Source organism: Schistocerca gregaria, chromosome 8 (genome assembly GCF_023897955.1).
Source record: "Schistocerca gregaria isolate iqSchGreg1 chromosome 8, iqSchGreg1.2, whole genome shotgun sequence".
Lineage (NCBI taxonomy): Eukaryota > Metazoa > Arthropoda > Insecta > Orthoptera > Acrididae > Schistocerca > Schistocerca gregaria.
In genome coordinates, this window is record NC_064927.1 from 202,224,851 (window position 1) to 202,248,974 (window position 24,124).

Sequence of the window (24,124 nt, forward strand, 5' to 3'; positions counted from 1 at the left end):
TTGCTGCTTTAGCCTGATTCTGCGTACGATGCCTTTTGTTCACGCGGTTTTGCCTGTGGCACTGCCACACGTTCGCACATAATATCTTCAAGTTCTTATGAAAAAAGCACTGTAGGGATGTATCATTCTACACAATTATTATGTCCTTCAAGTTTATTAATAATCACTTTATAATCGCCATATCATGTTATTATGGAAAGTTTGCCGCTACTGTATGACTTTGAATTTTTCAGTCTTCTTTAATCATGTATTTTCCAATTTCTTATGGCTTGGCCCATAACCTATAGGAGACGTATTAAGTTTCACCAACAGAGTTCCACTTGCAAACTATTTATTTACAGGGTATGGATTATTCAGTAACTAAACGAATCACAAAGAGGGTTTTATATAAAAATCAAGGATATTTTGGAATATCATGGGACAGCAGTTTACTGCAAATCCAGAAACATTTTTCTTGTTATTACAACAGCCATAAATAAAGATGTATAAAAAGTGTCTGGTTGCTATATTTCTACACGTAATTTAATCCACGTAGTTCAACCACCAATATCTTTGATGAGTTAATGTCAAAGTTTTTATGTTTCGATGTTAATGGATGTTTCTTATTATAAAAACGTATACTAAAATTTTTGCTACACTGTATCTTTCTTACAGCTCCACCTCATTGATGTACTGGCCCTGAAAGTGTAGTGTTCATGTTATAACTATTTAGCAGCCATAATTGCAAAATTGTTGTTGCGAAAGAGAATAGTTTTATCTTCGATCTACTTACATATTATCAGGATTTGGGCGAATGTCCTCAGATGTGTATACCACTTGCATGACATTTCATGCACTATCAAGTAACAAAAAGTTTTCTAGGACCATATCGATAGATCCCAGAGAACACTGGTCGATCCACAATGTTTACGCAGTACTCTGAAATGTTTCCACCAGGAAATACTCTGCGCATAGGATATGACATGTTGGCAATGATAGAGCGCGCTAAACCAAAGACTGTCAACGCCCTGTATTTGTTTAGGTTGTAACAAGAGTGAGTGTGTGTACGTGTTGTGATAGTAGTGTTGGTTGATACAAAGTAGTATATTATGTCGAACGAATCAGTGAAAACAGTAAGTCAATCAGTTATAGTGCTTGCATGGTGATAAATTCATTTTTCAGTGGATTTCTGTACACTAATGATTGTATTTCCGTTTTATAGTTCGCAAGTATCGAAACGCCGGGATATGTAGGATTCGCAAATTTGCCAAATCAAGTTCATCGTAAGTCAGTGAAGAAAGGATTTGAATTTACGTTGATGGTGGTAGGTGAATCTGGTTTGGGCAAGTCAACTCTCGTTAACAGTCTGTTTTTGACAGATTTGTATCCAGAACGAATTGTACCAGATGCTGTTGGTGAGTAATTTTCCATCATAAGCATTGAATAAGGGAGATAGATGACTCCTTTAATGTAAGTGTAATACATACATCTTAACTTGATAACATCTTATTTGCGTTTTCAATACCACGAAGAACATATATCTTCCACCAGAAGTTTTGAAGTATGGGAGGATTATTAACCGTAGCAACCGGAAAAACCGAATTGTTCTTTTTTTAACTGATTAACACTGTCTTCATTGCAGTGGGGGCAACATCAAATGACTGCACTGTCATCAGGTTGAGACCACATTTGAGAGCATGAAACACTTTGCTTAGGGGGATTTATAAAAGCAATTGTAACAGACAGTATCTCTATTCATTCAAGAAATCTGCCATGAAGTACTACAATTTTATAAGTCCATAGAAGAAAATGGTGATTCAGTGGTTTCTTTGGTGTGGTTAGTTGCTATCTGACAGTGCCCTACAAAAAGAAAAATAGTGTGCACCACTGAAATAAAATAAAGTTGTGGTAATTCCCTGATGGGGGTGTGCAGTGGGCTGTCGTGTATTTTAATCTACCAGTATCATCACAAATGTTAGATAATGAACATGAGTGCCGATTGGATCCCCTAAATTGCTTTGGTCTTTAGTGAATTGCTCCAGGCTTAGCTGTGATGTATTAGAGGATTTTGTTTTGAACTAAAATGATGCAGCAAAACAAATCAAAAGGATGATGTATCCACCAATGTCAATCGAGTATTGAACCAAAAATATGAAACTATATAAGCAGAGGGTTCAATATTTAGGAATGTATTAAGACTGTAGTTACAGCTTTCGTAAGATATTGAACTATATAGGTATGTTGGTATATCATCAATCCATTCATGGTGATAACTGTCATAAAGATATTAGAGGTGCAAATACTGGTCTGCTTATTTCAGTAGTGATAGTTCGAAGTTTCAAGGTCAAATTTTGTAGCTGTTTCTGCCAGTTTTGGTGTTAAAAGACTGGATGCAAGTGCCGTAGTGTGTGCTAAAAGACTTTTTCCTGTCATGTACGGCAATGTCTTTGTTGCGTGCACACTTCCACCTTCTGATTTCCGGGTCTCAAGTAGTGCTTAGCTGTAGGCCACAGTCTTTATCAAATGTTTTGTCACTCATTTTTATTTTGATTGCTTCTTTTATGATGTTTTAGAATAGGTAATTTAGAAATTACATGTGTCACATCGACTGCAATATTGTGTCTGTTTACTGGAGCGTGCTCTGCTGTTGCTAATTTCTCTGGCTACTGAGAGTGAGAACATCTCTCATTCTCTAAACAGTGATGTTCTATAGTGCATACAGTCTGTCCAACTTAAGATGTCCACATCCACACAGTATTTTATATACTCCTGGCATTCTGAGGCCTACATGGCCATTCATAGGCCTCAAAAGTTGTCGAATAGATGCTGGAGCCCTGAAGTCTGAGTCAATATTGTGCCTCTTTATGAACTGGTTAATCTCTACTGTTACTGAGCCACAGAACAGCAAAAATGTGGGGGCATTCTACTTATGTATCTTCATAACGATGAGTTGCAAAATATGGCTGTTGTTCATGCTGTTTTCCTTGAATTCTCCCCATACACGGCTAAGTTACTTTGGCAGGTTGCAGCATATGAGACAGCTTCACTCAATGCGCCTGGGTCCTCAGAACAGAACATTTCTGCAGTGGATGGTGGTAGCTGCCAGTGTAGATGTGGATGGGATTTTGGTAAACACTGTGGTTGAGATACCCATTTGTTTTACAGCAGACAAGGATGTCAAGGATCAGTAAGGACCATCTCTCTCTCCTCTCTCTCTCTCTCTCTCTCTCTCTCTCTCTCTCTCTCTCTCTCTCTCTCTCTCTCTCCATTGTGACCTTGAAGTTGTCATTGATATTGCTGGTATGATCCAAGAATTCTCCCAACTTTTCAAGTCCATAAGATCAGACAGTGAATGTGTCATCAGCATAACAATAAAATTGACTAGGCTTTGTAGGAGCCTTGTGTAGGGCAATGTCCTCAAAATAGGGTGGCTTTAACAGGAAATACAGAAGTGTCCGATTCCACTTGTCTGCTTTGACCCATGATATCACAAATATGGTGGAAACAACCATACTCTACGACTCCAATATGGCGCCTATGACGTCATTACATAAACATGACAACAAACATGAAAATACATTGAAAAACCAACACACACACGTTCCACAAAAACCCTAATGAAACTAATAGGACAAGCGTTGGAAATTTGGGGTTTTTTGCTTCGGGACAAAGTAAATATAAACAAATGTAGACACACACCATCATACCAAACTACACAACATGAGGAAAAAAAATGGCAACACAAAACTCCCCATAAACACAATATCCTCTGGAATCGGACACTTCCCTTGACCTGTATAGCTCAACAGCTACTCCCGATACCAGAACACCCACAACCACACATTGCAATCGAGCACTTTCCTTGATCTGTATAGCTCAACGGCAACTCCTGATACAAGAACTACGACAGCCACAACCACACGTTGGAATCGAACACTTCTCTTGACCTGTATAGCTCAACAACTACTACCGATACCAGAACACCCACAGCCACAATCACCCATTGGGATCAAAGAGTTCCCGTCTTCCACATAGGTAACAGCAACTCCCAATACCAAAAACCCCACAGATACGACCACAACTTGGAAACTAAAACTTCCCATCAACTACATACCTACAAACCAATATACAATGCCAAATCACCAATACAACAAACCACACAACTCAGAATCGTCCCACCAGCCACAACACCACACAACAAATACACTAAAAACAAGAAAAATAAAACACACACACACACACCAGTGAAAAAATACACAACCAAAAGAAAGACCCAACCCACCCACACCCCAACCCAGCCTCCCCCCTCACCCCAAAATAAAATACCCATAAACAAAAAACAAATGCAAAATAAAAAATCCCACACTACAGTTCAACAAAAATTGCAGCAAAATAGATCCTCCACAACCAAATCACAAACCAACACACTCCCCCTCGCAAACACTACCAACAAATAACGCTCCTCCCTGAGCCGAAGCCACCCACCCACCTAAACCACCCTAACTAACCACCTGTAAAAAAAAAAAAAAAATAAATAAATAAAAGGTCAGGGATGCTCTTCCATGAACAGCACTCATTTAAATGAGGCTGAGGGTTATAAGAGCACCTCTTTCCCCTCTCAAGAACTGACTTAATGGCCGCCCACATCTCCTCTATAGTATTCATACAAGCCCTCATCTCATAATTTTTAAATTCTAAACTATGGTTCACAAGTAAGTGATTGTACCCCCCTCACACCCAACCACCTATATGAAGAAAAAGCATCAGAAACTACAGTAGAACTTGGTTCTATAAACTTCTCAATTAGCCTCACTAATTCCCTTTTAGTCAGCCCCTTCATAACCCTAAAAACACATTCCGAACAACAACCCCCTGGTACAACAGCCTCCCACGCCCAGAGACCAACCACAGACTTACCCCTCCCATACTTCCTTTCCCCAAACTGTGACTCATCCACCTCCACCACAACCCCAGGCCCACCCAACTTACCCCTGTACCTAATCAACTCAGAACATACTTCACGACAAAACAAAAACCAGTCAAGCACATTCCTCTCACTCACGCCAGTCTCATGCGCGCAAAAACTGTGAGAGGATTTATAACAAAAGTAATATGTCGACAACACAATCTCGCGCATGCCCAACCTAGACTTCCCGAACCAGGAACCGCAACATATGGAGTGCCATAGGTTATCCCTACGGCACTGCCACATATAACTGGCACTGGTCCAAGATGGTGGAACTTTTGGCAATGTCATTTTATGTCCCAAAATCAGCGCACCTCACCACCTCCGCAGTCAACCCAAACAGCTTCAGAAACTTTATCAACTCCAATGGAGTCGCACCCTTCATAGCATGCAAGCGCACACTATTAATTTTATCCGACATATCCATACGTAACAAGAGCAGCAACAAATTAATTTGCTCAAATTAACACACAACCTACAGTGAACAGCACTACAATAACTTTCACACAAAATCACTAAATCGTTAACTCACTGAAACCAATTCCGCTCCATACACAGCCAAAACGAGAACCAGCCAGAAGAAGCAGTAACACCAAACTGAACCCAATACACCACACAACACGAAACCCCTAAACACGCCACCAGAGGGCACCACAAACAGCAACACGACCTACAAACATGCCGTACTCACAACCAAACTCCACGCTGTCATGACGTCACACACAACAGCCACCTTACCTCACGGGTCAACGCCGATGGGTGGGATCGGATGCTTTGGTCAACCCCTTTATCAATAACTAATGGACTTCCCATCTGATTAAGAAATTCTCCATCCCACAAAAAAATATGATGACATTGTCAGAACTTGCTTAAATATATCCACAGAGGTGTCATCAAACAACTGGGAGAGCAGATCTATAGAATATTTGCTGGGAATTCACATAAATAATAGCACTACATCAAAGCTGATGATCATATCTCCTTCTCCAAGATGCAAGCATTTAATTCGGCGGATGATGAAGTTGGTTGGTTGTATTCATTATGTGGTGCACATAGTGACCAATGTTCAGAATAAGGAGGTTGGCCACATGTTTCGCAAGTCTGTAAGTCAGTTGCCCAATTTTTCTTTCGATGGGCTGTAGGGGTGTTCTTTTTTTGTGAACTTTTGGAAGACCACAAAATGTAGGTGATTGTGGTTCCCAAGAGAGAAATTTTTTAGTGAGAGTCTCTTCCAGTGAAAACTGCTTGAGAAGTTCCAACATCTTTCTCAACATTCTGGATGTTGGGTCTCTCAATAATTTTTATATGTCTCTTCCTCCAGCACCAACTGAATCTTTGCATCATAGTTGGCTTGTTCCATAATGATGACTACATTCCCCATGTCAGCTGGCAGGACTATGACGAGAGGATCATTGCAAAGTTTGCGAAGCCCATTAAGCCCAGCTCTTGTCACATTTTAAGTTGGCAGCTGGGATTTTGAGAGAAAACGGCATGTTTCTCAACAAACTTCATGTTCCACACAACTTATTGTGTCAACAAAAGGGATACTCCATAGTTATGGTGCAAAACTGAGTCAATTTCTAAGAGCTGACATGACATCTGTTTCAGTGTTTCTCGTCGTCTCTTTGATAATGATGCGTCCTGTTCTACATTCTGCCCCATGCTGTCACTGCAAAAATTGGCTGAATTTCCCTTTCTGTCTCTCCACGGTTTTGCTCTGTAATGACCTCTTTTTGTGGCACTGTGCCTGCATCACTACAGTCTGAATACAAAGCGACTCTGTCCGCTGCGGGTGGACAGCCATCAGCCTGCGGCTCTTTGTTTCCATCTATTTTCTGGTGTGATGAATCCTCTCTCACAGCAGGGCAAAGCTGCCACCACAAAAAATTCTCCTGTCACCAGCATTGTTGGTGGCTCGTGACAGCAAAAGGTGGAATCATCATCTCTTCATACAGTGTAAAATGGGGGCTAAGGAGATTAATAAATTTGCCTTCTTAACATGCAGCTTTCCTAAATATTTAATGCTGCACCACATTTCATCGCCATGGTGGAAACTAATGGCCTCCCACCTGTGGCTGATGGAGTCACTCTCAGCTTTGGATTGGGAATAGATTGATGCAGTCACAGTAGTACAACAGTTATTACAGTGTAAAACCACAGAGTCAGAAAGGGAAATTGGGCCAGCTTTTGCAACGACAGCATGTAAAACAACAGAGCGTATCATTATCAACATAGCGGTGAGAAATATCAACATGGGTGCCATGTCAGCTCTTAAGAAGGGACTCGCTAATTTTGCACCCTAACTATGGAGTAGCCCTTTCGCTGACACGGTGTGGAACATACCCTGTGAAACTGAGAGAAAATTTATCAAGAAACAAGCTGCTTTCTCTCAAAATCCAAGCTGCCAGCCTTGAATGTGACTAGAGCTGAGCGCAATGGTCTTCGCAGATTCCATGATTCTCTCATCATAGTCCTACTAGATGACAAGGGCAATGCACCGACATCATGGAATGATCTGACTACTATGTGAAGATTGGAATGGTGACGGAGGACGAGACATAACAAAATTATTGATCGACCCACCATCTAGAACACTGAGTAAGTTGTTTGAGTTTCCTGACCAGCATTCACTGGAAGAGAATGCCATTAAAAATGTTCTCTTTTGGGCATCCTGACCTTATACACTGTATAGCCTCCCAAAAGTTCACAAGGTGAACACAACCCTATTCCCATCGTAAGCACCATTGTACCACCAACTTACAAAGTCATGAAACATGGGGCCAGCCTCCTTACGCCAGAAATTTGTCTCTGTGTGCACCACATCAAGAATACGACAGATTTCATCAGTTGAATTAAAAGCTTGTGTCTTGGACATGGAGATATGATGGTAGCTTTGATGTGGCATCATTATTCATGCAGGTTCCCATCTAAGATTGTATAGATCTGCTCTCTCAGTTACTTGACAAGATGGTTGAGGATTTATGTAAGCACACTCTGACAACAGCACCCTATATTTTTGTATGGTGGAGAAAATCTGAACCTGAGTTCGAGTCTCAGTCTGGCACACAGTTTTAATCTGCCAGGAAGTTTCATATCAGCACACACTCCACTGCACAGTGAAAATCTCATTCTGGAAACAGTGAAATATTTCTGTGCTGTGTGTTGCTACACAGTCGATCTGCATGAGCACACTGAATAAGTGGATCATTGTTTATTAATGTACCAAACATGTGACTCTGCTATTGATAAACATTAATCCACCTACCTTTCTCCATGACTGAGTTAAAATGTTGGTCCACTTACTCAAAGCGACAGTTATTCCATCCCTACAAACCCTTGACCCTTTAAGAGTCATCTCACCACCACATTTGGTACTTCATGTCTCTGCAATTAATCCATGAGAGATGCACCAGTGGACGACATCACCGTGCCGAACTAAATCACTTAAATCAGTCCACTTCATAGCATTTGCTGCCATAATCACAAAATATTTCTCTTGAAACTTACTGATACAGCAAACAAGCCAATGGTTTCAATTTTGGCACTAGAAATACGTCGCCTCTGTTCTCACCTCTCATTGTTTGTCAAAGAATTGACCCATTCAATATGGAAAACTGACACATTGTCAACTTATGTAGGTAAGCACCATCATGGCTACTGCTGGCCCTGGTCTAGACTTTAGACCATTTGTTTTCTGGTCTCATGGACTTGAAAATTCAGGAGAGTTTTTGGACCACTTCTGATGGTGCCTTACCATTCCTTGACATCGTTGCCCACCAAAAAAGCAAATGGAAATCTCAGCCACAGTGTTTATCAAAGACCCACCCACATGGAATGATATCAGCATGCTAACAGCCATGACCATCCATCACAGAAATGTTCTGTTCTGAGCACCAGGATACATCAAATGGAAGCAGTCTCAGATGCTGAAAACATGTCAAAGGAACGGAGCCACATACTGTAAGTATTCAAAGTAAACAGCTACAGCAACTACTGGTTTCGAAAGCGATTCCTGAAGACACATAAGCACAATGCACCCGAGGAGGCACGAAGCAGCCCGCCCCCCTTCCCCCCCCCCCCCCCCCCCCTTTGTGGCTCAGTAACAGGAAAGATTAGCTGGGTCATGTATGGACTCGATGTTCAAGACTCCAGCAACAATTTGACAACTAGCAAGGCCTGTAAATGAGAATGTAGGCCTCAGAATGTCAGGAGTATGTAAAATACTGTGTGTGCATTTGGACATTTGTAGGTCAGACAGGCTGTGTTTACTATTGAACAGCACTTCGTTGATTACGAGAGACTTTTTTTGCCTTTGGTACCCTGAGAAATCGATAGTAGAGCATGCTCTAGAAAACAAACATTGCATTGCACTCAATGAGACGTCTGTTACTTTGCAGACTAATAGTTTCTGAATAGTGTCATAAAGACAGTGGCCTGCAGTTAAGCATAGCTTGGAACTCTGCCGTTGGAAGGTTAAAGTAGGAGTGCAACAGAAATGGTGCAACATATGGTGCCTGAGTGAGCACCAATGGCATCAAAGGAGGCAGTGCAGCTGTGTACGGACAGCAGCAGGCAGCAAGCAGAAGACAGTCACCACTTGAGAATGGCTGAGGATTACTCAACTGAAAGCTCATAGATCTTAAACAACTTAACAAAGCTGGAATCTCAGTACAATTTTATCAGTATATATCACCTTAAAACCATTCATTCACAGATCATCATCTCAGTTAACATATTCACACAGAAAGATTGTGTACTGGACTGGCATATGTGATACACTACTATATTAAGATGAGAAGTTGTGCTAGTAAAACCTGTTAGTGTATACGTTCCTTCTTATTTACATATTCCTCCTTTGACCACCCTGCACAGCAGTATAGGACATACAAGATACATTACAGATGTAATATATTCAGGTAAATATATAAAACATATGCTACCTTGCATTGGATAAGGCAGGGACGGAGTAGGAAATTGGCCATGGCCTTTGCTCTGGAATCATCCCAGTATTCATCTTAGCAATTTGGGGAACTATGGAAAACTTAGGTAAGGACGGTCAGATAAGAGCTCGAGCCCCAAACTCCCAAACTTTGGTCCAGTAGATTAACACTGTGCCATCTCGCTTGGTATACAGTTTGGTGAGAAAACATAAATAGGACCAGAGTACTGGCAAGGAAGTGTGATAGGACCACCATTTTTACACATAAACCACCACTTTTACATATAAACCACCATTTTTATATATAAATGATATAGCAGAAAGTGTCAGATGCTCTTTAGGACTGTTTATAGACTTTGCAGTTGTCTGTAACAAAGTAGCAACACCAGAAGACAGTATCAATTTGCAAAATGACCTGCAGACAATTGATGAATGATGCAGGCTCTGGCATTTGACCCTGAACATAAATAAATGGAATATTGTGCCTACATAGGAAAAGAAGCCACTACTATCTTGGAATAACTATCTAGAGTGACCTTAAGTGTAATGACCATCTAAAGCAAATAGTAAAAAAAGCAGGTGCCCGACTGAGATTCATAGAAAGAATCTTAAGGAAATGAAACTCATCCACAGAGGAAGAGGGTTACAAGGTGATTATTCAACTAGTTCTTAAGTACTATTGATCAGTATGGGATCCTTACCAGGGAGGACTGATGAGAGAGAGAGAGAGAGAGAGAGAGAGAGAGAGAGAGAGAGCAATGAAGAAGAGCAATGTGTTTCATCATGGGGTCACTTAGTGCATGAGCGTTTCTGAGGTAATCAACAAATTCCTTTGGCAGACATTACGTGAGAGGCGTTATGCATCATGGAGAGGTTTGCTATTAAAATTTCAAGAGTGCACTGCCCGGGAAGAATTGGACGACATATTACCATATTCTCCCTAGATACTTTTTGTGTAATGACCCCAGTAAGAAAATTCGAGAAATTAGAACCAATACAGAGGCTTACTGACAGTCACTGTTCCCTGTGCCATCGTGATGTAGGAGGTTAGGGGGATCAGTTAGTGATACCAGTTTTACCTTCCGCCACATATCATTGGGTGGCTTGCGGCATACAATGAAGATGTGGAATCACATGTATTTACTTGACAATTAGCTTACATCAAGCACAAGAAGTATATAATAGAGAAGGAATTAACATATTTCATCAAAAAATATAAGAGGTGTTAGAGATAAAGTTAGTGAGCTGCTTATAGATATTGAGTCTGACATTATTGTTGTATTGGAGCACCACTTAAATAATTTGACAATTCAGATGCTTCCTTTACCAGGATACAGATTAGTTGGTTGTATTTCAAGTATTTCTTTGTGGAGTGGGTAGGGAAAAACCATGTACATAAAAAAACAGTATTCCATTTGAGTTCGTAGATGTAGCACGGCACTGCACTGAGCAGGTATTTGAATGTTGCGCAGGGGCAGTTGAATTTAGTGAAACTAAACTTCTAATTGTTGTAGTTTATAGGTCCTTTAGCTTTGACTTAAGAGCATTTCTGCTCAAGCTATAGAGGGTTTGTTTCACTTTACAGGAAGTACCAAAAATTATTTACATGTGGTGACTTCAATATTAATTTTGTATGTATGCAAGAAAAAGGATGTTGGTTGATCTCCTAAGCTCATATGACCTGATACAGACTGTATTTTTTTCAACCAAGAGGCAGGGGAACAGTAGCACAGCCATAGACAATATTTTTATTCTTTCTTCATTACTAGCTGGGTATTCTGTTAGTAAAAGTGTGAATGACCTTTCAGACCTTGATGCACAAATTTTAATACTAAAAAGCTTTTGTACTCAAACAAATGTCCCGCATAATTACAAACTATGTAGGAAAGTTAATCCAACAGCAATAGAGAGTTTTTTAAACCTTGTCAAGGAATGAGAGTGGCAGGATGTTTATAGTGCTGATAACATAGATGACAAATATAATGCTTTCCTTAACACATTTCTCGTTCTCTTTGAGAGTTGTTTTCCATTAGAATGTGCTAAATGGGGGTACTAACAGTAAAATGCAGCCTGGGTTGCTGACTACTGGGATAAGGATATCATGTAGAACAAAACGGGAATTATATCAAAATGTTAGAAATAGTCACAATCAAGCTACTGTAGCCCATTGCAAACAGTGTTGTAAGGTGCTTAAAAATGTTATTAGGAAGACAAAGAGTATGTTGTACACAAATAGAATAGCTAATTCACAGGATAAATTTAAAACCATATGGTCAATAGTGAAGGGAGTGTCTGGTCAGCAGCACAAGGTTGTTGATATAAAGTCAGTTTGTAGTAAAAATATTTCTGTTTCTGATAAGTCAAATATATGTACAGTATGTAAGAATCATTTTCTGAACATTACTGGTGAATTAAATAAAAATTTTGTTTCTACAGTGAATCACATAACTCTGTTGAAAAATGGCTTTTCGAGATTGATGTCGGAAATGCTCGTATGTGATACAGACAAGGGGGGGACTGAGTCAATAATTAAATCACTGAAGACTAAGGACTCTCATGGACACGATGGACTGCCTAGCAGAATATTAAAGTACTGTGCTGCACATGTTAGTGCTGTACTTAGCCATATTTGTAACTTTTCCTTTAAAAATGTTCAGTTTCCTGGGCGATTTAAGTACCCACTAGTAAACCCACTTTATAAAAAGGGATAATGTAGACAGTATTAGACCTGAAAAGACTAAATGCTGCCATTTTTACTATTCAAATGGTATCTGAAGTAAATGATCTTACAACACGAAAATTAGTCTACTTTGCATATATTCATTCGCTTATGTCATATGGTATTATATTTTGGGGTAACTCTTCTCATTCTCATAGGATATTTTTGGCTCAGAAACGGGCAGTAAGTGGTCTAAGTTCCCAAACCTCTTGTCAACCCCTGTTCACTAGTCTGGATATTCTGACATTGGCCTCTCAGTATACATATTCTTAAACATAAGTGCCACACAGACAGCGCACAGCTGAACAAGACCGCCATGGTAAAGCACTGCATCTCACATGGAAATGACATGAACTACGATAGCACAAAGGTGATACAGCAATCGAACACCTTCTGAGACTGTATCCTCAAAGAGTCAGTGGAGATGTGGCTGGATGACAAACTTTATAAATAAAGGCAGTGGTTTCCAGTTAAGCAAGGCCTGGAATCCAGCTTTGAGAATGATTAAAACACAACAACAGTCTACATGGAAATCCACTCCTGTCAGGACACCTGAAGAAGAAGAAGAAGCATTGTCACCATGACAGCAGAGTTCCGCAAGCGGCCATGGCCGCGGAAGGACTGCGGCCCATGATCTATCGCGGGGCGCCGCGCTTCCCCCTCCACCCAGCCCTGCCCTTCCCCCACCATTGGCCGCGGACTGTTTGGAAGCACCCAGACGGAGGCTGTGGGAGAGGGGTGGAGATTAAAGTCGGCATCCATCAGAGATCAATCAGACTCCAAGAACACCTGAAGATGGCAAGAAGTCAGCTTGTTGAAATATCGTGCCTTTTAGATGACGCTACCCAGCTGAATACCTGAGAAATTTTCAAGATTTCTGTATGCCTGGAAAACCTCAGATCACACATATATATTCTTTACTGTCATTTTTTTTTTTGACAGTATCAGTTTATTCCCAAGAATTAGCAACTTCCACTCGGGTAATACTAGGCAGAAATCCAATGTGCATTTGGATTGCACTTCCTTAACTCTTGTGCAGAAAGGTGTGCAGTATAAGACTGCATCCATTTGCAATAAGCTGCCACAAGAATTAAAAAATTGCAGCAGTAATCCTCTCAAGTTGAAACTGAAGAAGAAAAATCAAGCCGATTGCTGTGTTATATTGTAGATTGCGTTTACTTAAGCTTATGGTTTGACATTTTTTGGATTGATCAACATTTTATTTCATCTGTTATTACTTCTGTGCTGTAATTTCATGTACAGACCTGTTCCATGTCTTTCAAGATTTGCTACTCAGTTTGCTCCTCCAGAACTAGACGTGTAAATAAATAGATAAACAATAACAATATTAGAACAAGAAACCTTGTTGTATTACACTTCTGAAAAGTACACAGGAACACTTGCCAGTTCTACTTCCTCCACTATTATTCTTGCAACAGATTTCCTTCACTGAGGTCATTTACTGCACTGCATCTGAAACAGAGGAAACAGGAAACCAACAGCAGAAATGTTCATGTGCAAAGACATACACAGTAAAGTTGGTAACCTGTTAATGGGTTAAAAATATACAGAATAATAAATGAAGGCTTGATGTTTCTGGAAGTTAATGTATTTTCTTGCATTGTAGAAACATTTCTCAGGAAGTGCTTTTGTTCCTTTTCAGTGCAGAAAGAGGTAATTAACTATATCTGTGTGAATCATGTAGTGATTATTTGAAAAAACTTAGTATCATAAATGTCGTGTCTTTGGCATCTGCGTTAGTATTTTGTTGAGAGGTAAATGCATGTTATTTATTTATTTATTCACATAGGAATCATCTTACGGTGATGTAAGATTTGTTCTCATTACAAAGTGAAAATAAATAGCATAAAATATGCTTAGTAGATTTTTATGAGAATAGGTTAGGTGGTTGGCCATGGCCTTTCTGGAGGAACCATCATAGCATTTGCCTGAAATGATTTGGGAAAACAAATAAAAATGGCTAAACAGAGCAAACTCTATGCTTCCAAATGTGAGGTCAGTGTCTTGAGAATAACGGTGCCTTATATGTACCTAATGTGCAGTGTTCATGAGTACAACACATGAAACATACAGCCAATACTCATAGTTTGGTGAGCATTCATGGTAGTTAAAAAGTACTTCCCTATTAACTGAAGTGTTCAAAACCGCTTCACCAACTCTCAACCAAACCGTTACCTTTCAGCAAAACCTACACTTTGGGATGTGTTGCAGATCAAACTATCACCACATCCTACATTCCAAAAACTAACATAACGCAAAAGAAGTATTGACAGTCTTCTCTTTCTGTTTGTGCATGTACATCATCACATGCCACAGTGTTATTACGTCAGCAACGAAGCTGACATCTAGTATTGCTAAGTTCATGTGAACTGTATTTTTGGCAATGTCCACTACAGTAATTTACCTAGTTTATTTATTTGTTCATCCTTAGACTATTTGGTTCAACAGTATCAGACATGTCAGGTACATTACAGAAATGATACATACATAACTAAAACATAAACAAAGTAGGATACGATCTAAAACTGCCTACACAGTAGTGAAGGAGAACTTCTCAGTTGGCGTTGTGAAATACAGTGTTACCCAGAAAAGTTGTTATGAACTCCAAGGGATTGTGGAGGATCTCATGAGGAACAAATCGGGGGTATGAACCTGTCTCTTGAAGCAACATCCAACAATGGTGCATAACGTTGAAGTTATAGACACCGGTGCCTGCCATTAGACCACTCCCATGGAAGCAAACATGATATTGTATGTTGACAAGCCGTAAACAGAATGTTTTGCAATGTTATTTCTTATTTGGTGATGTGCAGCTGATTGCCATGATCTACAGCGGAGAAGATGGAGCTAGCTGCTGCATAGATACGCCTTGTCTCTTACGACTACAGTGTTCTGTTGTCTTGGTGGGTGATGATGGAAACACGAGTTTACATCTGCAGTTCATTTTTATCCTGTATAAAAAGAGACATTGGAGCTTTTAGAGGGTTCGAGGAGAAAAACAAAATGTGGATGGAAACCTGTGTCTGAAACGGGCATCCACCGAGCTAACAAAGCATCGCATTCATGATCACTGAAAAATTAACAACACTGTGAAATGTTCAGCCTATGATCTGTCAGTGTACAAAGTCATATTTTCTGCTGAAGGGATGGCCTAATAGCATGTGCCAACACCTGTAACTTCAGCGTTCTGTAGCATTGTTGGATGATGTTTCTACACATATCCTTGACTTGTTCTTCAAGAAACCCTCTACACCCCCTAGAAGCCTGTCAAAACATTTCTGAGACATCCTGTATATAAATACAAAACCACAGAAGGGTGGGGGTTGGGGGAAGGGATAAATGAGAGTAACATGCTGGGAATGGTAGGTACAGTCTGTATACAGGGTGTTACAAAAAGGTTCAGCCAAACTTTCAGGAAACATTCCTCAGACACAAAGAAAGAAAATATGTTATTTGGACATGTGTCCGGATATGCTTACTTTCCATGTTAGAGCTCATTTTATTACTTCTCTTCAAATCACATCAATCATTGAATGGAAACACGCAGCAACAGAACGTACCAGTGTGACTTCAAACACTTTGAACAGGAAATGTTCAAAATATCCTCCGTTAGCGAGGATACATTCATCCACCCTCCATCGCGTGAAATCCCTGATGCGCTGATGCAACCCTGGAGAATGGCGTATTGTATCACAGCCGTCCACAATACAAACACGAAGAGTCTCTACATTTGGTACTGGGGTTGCGTAGACAAGAGCTTTCAAATGCCTCCATAAATGAAAGTCAAGAGGCTTGAGGTCAGGAAAGCGTGGAGGCAATGGAATTGGTCCACCTCTGGCAATCCATCTGTCACCGAATCTGTTGTTGAGAAGCGTACGAACACTTCGACTGAAATGTGCAGGAGCTCCATCGTGCATGAACCACATGTTGTGTCGTACTTGTAAAGGCACGTGTTCTAGCAGCACAGGTAGAGTATTCCGTATAAAATCGTGATAATGTGCTCCATTGAGCATAGGTGGAAGAAAATTAAGTGAGCTCTAACAAGGAAATTAAGTGTTTCCGGACACATGTTCACATAACATCTTTTCTTTATTTGTGTGTGAGGAATGTTTCCTGAAAGTTTGGCCGTACCTTTTTGTAACACCCTGTATATCACTGGGAGAATTAATAAAAAGCTGTACAATATTTTGTGGTTTTATTATTGGGGAGGTGAATTTAATCTACAATTGCGCCTTATGGCTACATATTTAATATGTGCCTCAAAACTTCATGTAACCGATAAGGATAAAAATTCTCTGTTAAGTCAGTGATTTATTTTTACCTTTGCTTTATAGATATATTTTAATATGTATATAATGCTAACCATGGTAGGTGTTAATCATTGAGCCTTCGAAAGAAGACATTTTTAAAGACATCGGAACCTGGGTCAGGTGCTTTTCAATAAACCTTGTACTAGTGCAACTGGTTTTGCTATTTTTTCATCTTTTCTTTATGATGAGTACATTGCTGTTGCGTCCATCCATGTGCAAGATTTTAAAACTTATGATTATTCAATACAGTATGCTCTTAGAAATATACATGGTGATTGTGATTAAAGTTAAACTTTCAAACCGCTGTAGAAATAACACAGCTGGTCAGAATAATGTCAAATTGCAACGGAATATTAACGGAGAGTGGAGAAAACACGTCAGAAGAAAAATAAATAGTTACAAAATGTAGCAATGGATGGCACTGTGAGCATTATAATTTGATAATGGTCTAGTACAAATGGAAAATGAAAGATACTACATTGCCTAAGGTGTACATTTGATGTTAAACAAACTGTACCAGACAGTGTGCGTGGATATACAGGCATGATACTGTTAGTTGCATTAAGCCTATCCGCCATGGCAAGGCCACATCGCATTGAATAGGAAAAATCGGTTTTTAATTGTCCTGAGGCCAAAAACCGAATTAGAAGCATCACCCACATTGGTTTTTAATTGTCCTGAGGCAAAAAACCACAAAAATCTTCAATCACGTCGATTTTTAACTGTCCTGAGCCCAAAAACTGCATAAAAAGCATCAATCAAAATCAAATCGGATTATTAATTTCTGTGAGACTGGCGCAAACGTGTTCAATATGCTGTCCACCATTTCTGCAACAAGTTGAAATCGAGAAACAACACGATCCACAACTGACCGAAGTGTTTCTGAGCTCACATTCAGAATGTGTTGCGCAATGCATGCCTTTAATGCAGCTAAGTTTGCAATCAGAACACTGAATAGAACGTCTTTCAGATAGACCCACAGCCAGAAGTTACAGGGATTAAGATAAAGTGATCGGTTCGGCCAGGCTGTAGGGAAATGGCAGCTGATAATTCTAGCATTTCTGAAATGGCGCTTCAGCAGCTTGTTTAACTGGATTTGCAATGTGCGGAGGTGCACCATCTTGCATAAAAATGATCCCATTCACATATACACGCTGTTGGAGAGCTGGAGTGATGTGGTTGTGCAAAAGACACTCATAGCGCTTACTAGTGATGGACCGGAAGCACCTGTCTCTTCGGATAAATATGGCTCTACAATAAATGACGCCATAAATCCACACTACAGAGTGACCTTTCCAGGATGGAGTGGTACTGGTTGATTTGCATGTGGATTTTCCATTGCCCATATTCAACAGTTCTGTATATTGACATACCCTGTCATACGGAAGTGGGCGTCATCTATCCTCAAAATCTTCCACGGCCAATCACTGTCCACTTCCATGCGAGCAAGAAATTGTAAAGCAAAGGTCTCTTTTGCTGGCATGTCAACAGGAAGCAACTCATGCACATGGGTAATTTTGAATGGATAGCAAAGGAGGATGCTGTGTAGGATTTTATGCATTGTCCTCACGGTTATGTCCAATGTTCGGGCAATTCTCCGTGCCCTACACGTTTGCACACCACCACTCGTCTCCTCTTGCATTGCTGTGGCCACTGCTTCCACTGACGTTGAATCAATTCGTTTCCTCCCTATAACAGGTTGCGCACCAAAAGAACCTGTCTTTTCGGATCATTGAATCATTTTCTCCAGACTCATGGCAGTCATCAGACCAACGCCTTTTTTCAAACCCTTCAGTGCCCCGAACTTCTGCAGAGCGGCGTGTGCACAGTCTTCATTCTTGTAATACAGCTTTACAAGCAGAGTGTGATCCTGCATTGAGACAGTTGTGGGCAATGTCATAGAGGCAAAAGGAGGAAAAGCCGTGTACCCAGCATGTTTATACCAACTTCTTGGGTAGTGTGCATGACAGGTGTTTTTATTTATATATTCCAACACATACAGTGCCATCTATTGATCAATTTTCACATAACTTTTTTTCTTCTGCCATGTGTTTTTCCCCCTTCTCCGATAATATTCTGTCACAATTTTGCGTCATTCTGACCATTGGTATTATTTCTACAGTGTTTACAAAGTTTAACTTTAATTATAATCACCCTGTAGCACAAATTAAAGTATTATACCGGAAATGTAAGTCAATACTTTGTTGCAGTCATTAGGCATGGCATCCTACATTAGAATAGTGACAAGATTGTAAAGACTGCAATACATAAAGTTGTGGCTCCTGCTAAAGTCATGTAATATTTTATTTCTCCTGGTATATTAGTATTATCTGACAATAATGGCTGCATGTGAAGGTGTTTCGAAGTTGAAAGTATTCTGTTCTGTTGTAGTTTTAGAGAGTACATTATCAGTGTGTGAATGACATCACATGCAGATTAAAGACAAAGTTATTGTAACAAATAGTGTTTCAAACCTGACCTTAATGTTTAACTAATATGTGTGTGTTTTAATCTTTGCCCGAGTTTTGAAGGCAATGAATCTCATTAAAATATTTACCAAGCCAGGTGATGCATCATTTACGACATTGCACTTAATCTTGGGTGTAGGAGTCCTCAGATCCCCATCCAGCCATCCTGATTTAGGATTTCTTTGGTTTCCTGAAACTGTGTAAAGCAAGTGCTGTAATAATTCTTTTGGAAAGATTCTGCCAAATTCCTTCTACAGTAAGAGCTTGTGCACCATCTGTAATGACCTCCTTGTGATTAGGATGTTAAACCATAATCTTTTTTCCTTCCTCATTACACTTAATACAATATTAAAACAGCTTTGTCAAATGCAATTTGATGAAAACTGTTCAATATTTCAGAAAAAACGCACCAGACTGTGAAGCTAGATGCATCAACAGTGGAAATAGAAGAGAGAGGTGTGAAGCTCCGGCTTACTGTTGTTGATACACCAGGATACGGAGATGCAATTGATAATACAGATTGGTAATACTAAAATTTATGTTAGCTCTTTCTTCTTGCCATTTGTATCAATATTGTATTACTTCATGCATTTTATTTTCTCAGCTGTTTCTTTTTTTTACAGTTGTATTTTTCTAAACAAGTTCTGTTTAACATGAAAAGTACTAATTGGGAATTTGCAGGACACTCTTCAATAAATTTCTTAAAAACAGTGATCATTTCATATAATTAAAAATTAATTTCAACTTTCTTGCTAATGACAATATTTTTGCTTGAACTTTTTTTTTCCTTCTGTAGTCTGTTTTAATAGTAGCAGAGAAATGTCAGATCATTAATTACATAGTACTGCATTACAGAAGGTTTTAGTTTTGATGCTTCCTCATTAGCTGAAGAGATATTCTACCTCTACCATTGGAAATATATTTATTTTTTATTTTTCAGTTTCCATGAAATAATCAAGTATATTGATGACCAGTTTGAGAGATTTCTTAGAGATGAAAGTGGCTTGAATCGCAGAAATATAGTGGACAACAGGATACATTGTTGTTTTTATTTCATATCTCCATTTGGCCATGGGTAAGCAAAATAAAAAGTAACTGTGATGATAAAACTTTTATTGTAAGCTTGTGTGTTTTTATTATATTTTTTTGGCTACAGATATGCATTCTTATACTGCAAAAATCATATGTAGTTTGTTTCCTTTTGTGAGGTTTATTCTGGAAATTTTCTTCACATATCACAAATGTAGTCTCCATATTTTATGCAATAGTCCACTTACTTTAGCAACTTAGATAATGCTTGGGTAGGTTATTCTCTTGCTTATTTAAGTGTGGCAGTGGTGACTATTTGCAATTACGAAAGTGTGTGTCATTTTCACAATGATGAACATCAGTTTTGATTTATTGTAATTAGAGTTGCATTGGAAGAATGTTGTGTACTGTTATGTTTATTGCAACGATTTCGTCTGTTACAGATTGAAGCCTCTAGATATAGAATTTATGAAACAACTACACAATAAAGTCAATATAGTGCCTGTTATTGCGAAAGCTGATGTATTGACAAAGAAGGAAGTTTCACGTTTGAAAAAGAGGGTAAGTGTGAATTAGTATTTTCTTTCAGAACATGTCTGAATTTTTCAATCTGCTTCAATGTTGTGTGATCGATGCATGGTTCTTAGGTTCACATAACAATACACTACATCTACATCTACTTGATTACTTTGCTATTCACAATAAAATGCCTGGTGGAGGGTTCAGTGAACCACCTTCAAGCTGTCTTTCTACCAATGCACTCTCGAACTGTGTAGGGGAAAAGCAAGCGCTTAAATTTTTCTGTGTGAGCTCATATTTCTCGTATTTCATAGTGATGATCATTTCTCGCTATTTATGTGGATGCCAACAGAATGTTTTCGCAATCAGAGGAAGAAACTGGTGATTGAAATTTCATGCGAAGATCCCATCGCAATGAAAAATGCCTTTGTTTTAATGATCGCCACTCCAATTCACGTATCATGTCTGTGAAACTATCCCTCCTATTTCACAATAGTACAAAACAAGTTGCCTGTCTTTGTAGTTTTTTGATGTCATCTATCAGTCCCACCCATTGCGGATGCCACACTGCACAGCAATACTCCAGAATAGGGCAGACAAGCGTGGTGTAAGCAGTCTCTGTAGGAGACCTGCTGCACCTTCTAAGTATTCTGCCAGTGAATCACAGTCTTTGGTTTTCTCTACCCACAGCATTATCTATGTGATTGTTCCAATTTAGATTATTTGTCAATTGTAATCCCTAGGTATTTAGTTTAATTTACAGCCTTCAGATTAGTGTGACTTATTGTGTAATCAAAATTTAGCATATTTCTTTTAGTACTCATGTGAATAACTTCCCACTTTTCTTTATTCAGGGTCAATTGCCACTTTTTGCACCATACAGACATCCCATCTAAATCATTTTGCAATTCACTTTGGTAATCTGATGACTTTACAGGTCAGTTAATGACAGCATCATCTGCAAACAGTCTAAGACGGCTACTCAGTATGTTTCCTATGTCGTTAATATAGATCAGGAACAATAGAGGGCCTATAACCTACCTTTGGGAATACCGGATATTTCTTCTGTTTTACTCGATGACTTTCCATGTATTTACTATGAACTGTGACCTTTCTGACAGGAAATCATGAATCCAATCACACAACTGGGGTGATATTCCATAGGCACACAGTTTGGTTAGAAGACGCTTGTGAGGAACGGTGTCGAAAGCCTTCTGGAAATCTAAAAATATGGAATCAATTTGACATCCCCTATTGATAGCATTACTTTATGAGTATAAAGAGCTAGTTGTATTTTGCAAGAACAACATTTTCTGAATCCATGCTAACTATGTGTCAATAAATCGTTTTCTTCGAGGTACTTCATAATGTTTGAATACAGCATATGTTCCAAAACCCTACTGCAAATTGACATTAGTGGTATAGGCCTGTAATTCAGCGGATTACTTCTACTCCCCTTTTTGTGTACTGGTGTGACCTGAACAATTTTCCAGCCTTTCGGTATGGATCTTTCTGTGAGCAGACAGTTGTATATAATTGTTAAATATAGTGCTATTGTATCACATATTCGAGAGGAACCTGACTGGTATACAATCTGGACCGGAGGCCTTGCCTCTATTCAGTGACTTAAGCTGCTTTTCTGCACCGAGGGTATCTACTTCTGTGTTTCTCATCTTGCCAGTTGTTCTTGATTGGAATTCAGGAATATTTACTTCATCTTCTTTTGTGAAGAGTTTTTGGCAAACCGTGTTTAATAACTGTCATGATTTACTTCACTGTTGTTATCACACAGTGAAGATATTGGTTGTATATTGGCACTGGTGTGCTTTATGTTAACCAGAATCTCTTTGGGTTTTCCGCCAGATTTCAAGACAGAATTCATTGTGGAAATCATTAAAAGCATTTCGCATTGAAGAATGCACTATATTTTGAACTTCAGTGAAACTAGGTTACAAGACATCAATTTTTTACAATTTAATTACTGTGCACCCAAGTGGACTCACCTTGGAAAGAGGGGATGTGGAGTGGAAATGCCGGAGGGATTATGGCAACTGTGGCCACAGTGGGAATGGAGGGCAAGAGAGAGGGGAGAGATGATGTGTAGCTCTTAGTGTTGGTAACAGTATGATTTTGGAATGGGGTGGGGGGCTGAGAGAGAGAGAGAGAGAGAGAGAGAGAGAGAGAGAGAGAGATAGAGAGAGAGAGAGGACTACAGTGTGTAGATGTGGCAAGAGGGAATGGATGGAAAGTGGAAATTAACAGGAGCAAAAAGCAGGTGGATGATGGAATAAGAAGAGAAAGGAGACTAACAGGGGTTTAGACCAGAGGTATTCTGGCAACTGAATAATGGTAGAGGCACAGTTATCATCTACATAGTTCAGAAATTAAGCTTTGGGGGGGGGGGGGGGCAGAGAGTGTATCCCAATGGTATAGGTTCTGAATATTCTGTTAAAGTCACTGATGTGCAGCCAAGTTCAGTAACTTGGAGGCTGACTGCGTTGTTGGCCATTGTGTGGCCGTGCCCATTCATGCCAGTTGACAACATATTGTCACAATAATATTGAAATGTTGCACGATTGTTACAGAAAAGCTCATACATAGCATGGCTGCTTTCGCGCCTGGGGCTAATTGTGAGAAGGCGGGAAATGCCTGTTACTGGACTGCAGTTGTAAGAGGTTGGTGGGTGTATAGGACAGGTCTTAAACTTTCATCGTTAACAGGAAGATAACTAGGTGACAGGGCAATGTACATTCACAAGATTTCATGCAAACGTGACGTCATTTTGATGTCCCACACAGTTATCAAAGACAACAGGAACTGCTGTCAACTTTTATTAATGTTCTGTGCAGGTTCACGGGAGACACCATATTGGTTTCCATAAATGCATATCATAACTTGTATCATTAAAATGTGCCATTTCAAGATAATGGCACCTTACATATTACAAAATTGTTAAAGCTTTTGTGACCACTAGTTGACAAACTGCCTATTGGCTTCTGTCTCTGGTTCTTCTGTTGACATTATGTGGGGCAGGTGGAGAAATCAATAGTGGCAGAGCACGCACTGTGTGAGACCAATCACGTAGTAAAATTCGCCAACATGGAAGTTCTGGCTGTAGAGAAGCACTGTCACGCCTGCTTGTTCAGAGAGGCTATAGAAATACAAAAACACGGG

General features: G+C 39.6%; 1 protein-coding gene across 1 annotated transcript in view; it reads left to right on the plus strand.

The window, feature by feature from the left end:
- The first annotated feature begins 593 nt into the window (after positions 1–593).
- The window catches only part of LOC126284991 (septin-1), a 56,523-nt gene continuing 32,992 nt past the window's right edge, over positions 594–24,124 (plus strand). The window contains exons 1-5 of the mRNA XM_049984280.1: positions 594–1,112; positions 1,202–1,394; positions 19,802–19,925; positions 20,343–20,477; positions 20,875–20,992. Coding sequence (XP_049840237.1) covers positions 1,089–1,112; positions 1,202–1,394; positions 19,802–19,925; positions 20,343–20,477; positions 20,875–20,992 — 594 coding nt within the window. The 5' untranslated portion in view covers positions 594–1,088. The remainder of the gene's footprint in view (positions 1,113–1,201; positions 1,395–19,801; positions 19,926–20,342; positions 20,478–20,874; positions 20,993–24,124) is intronic.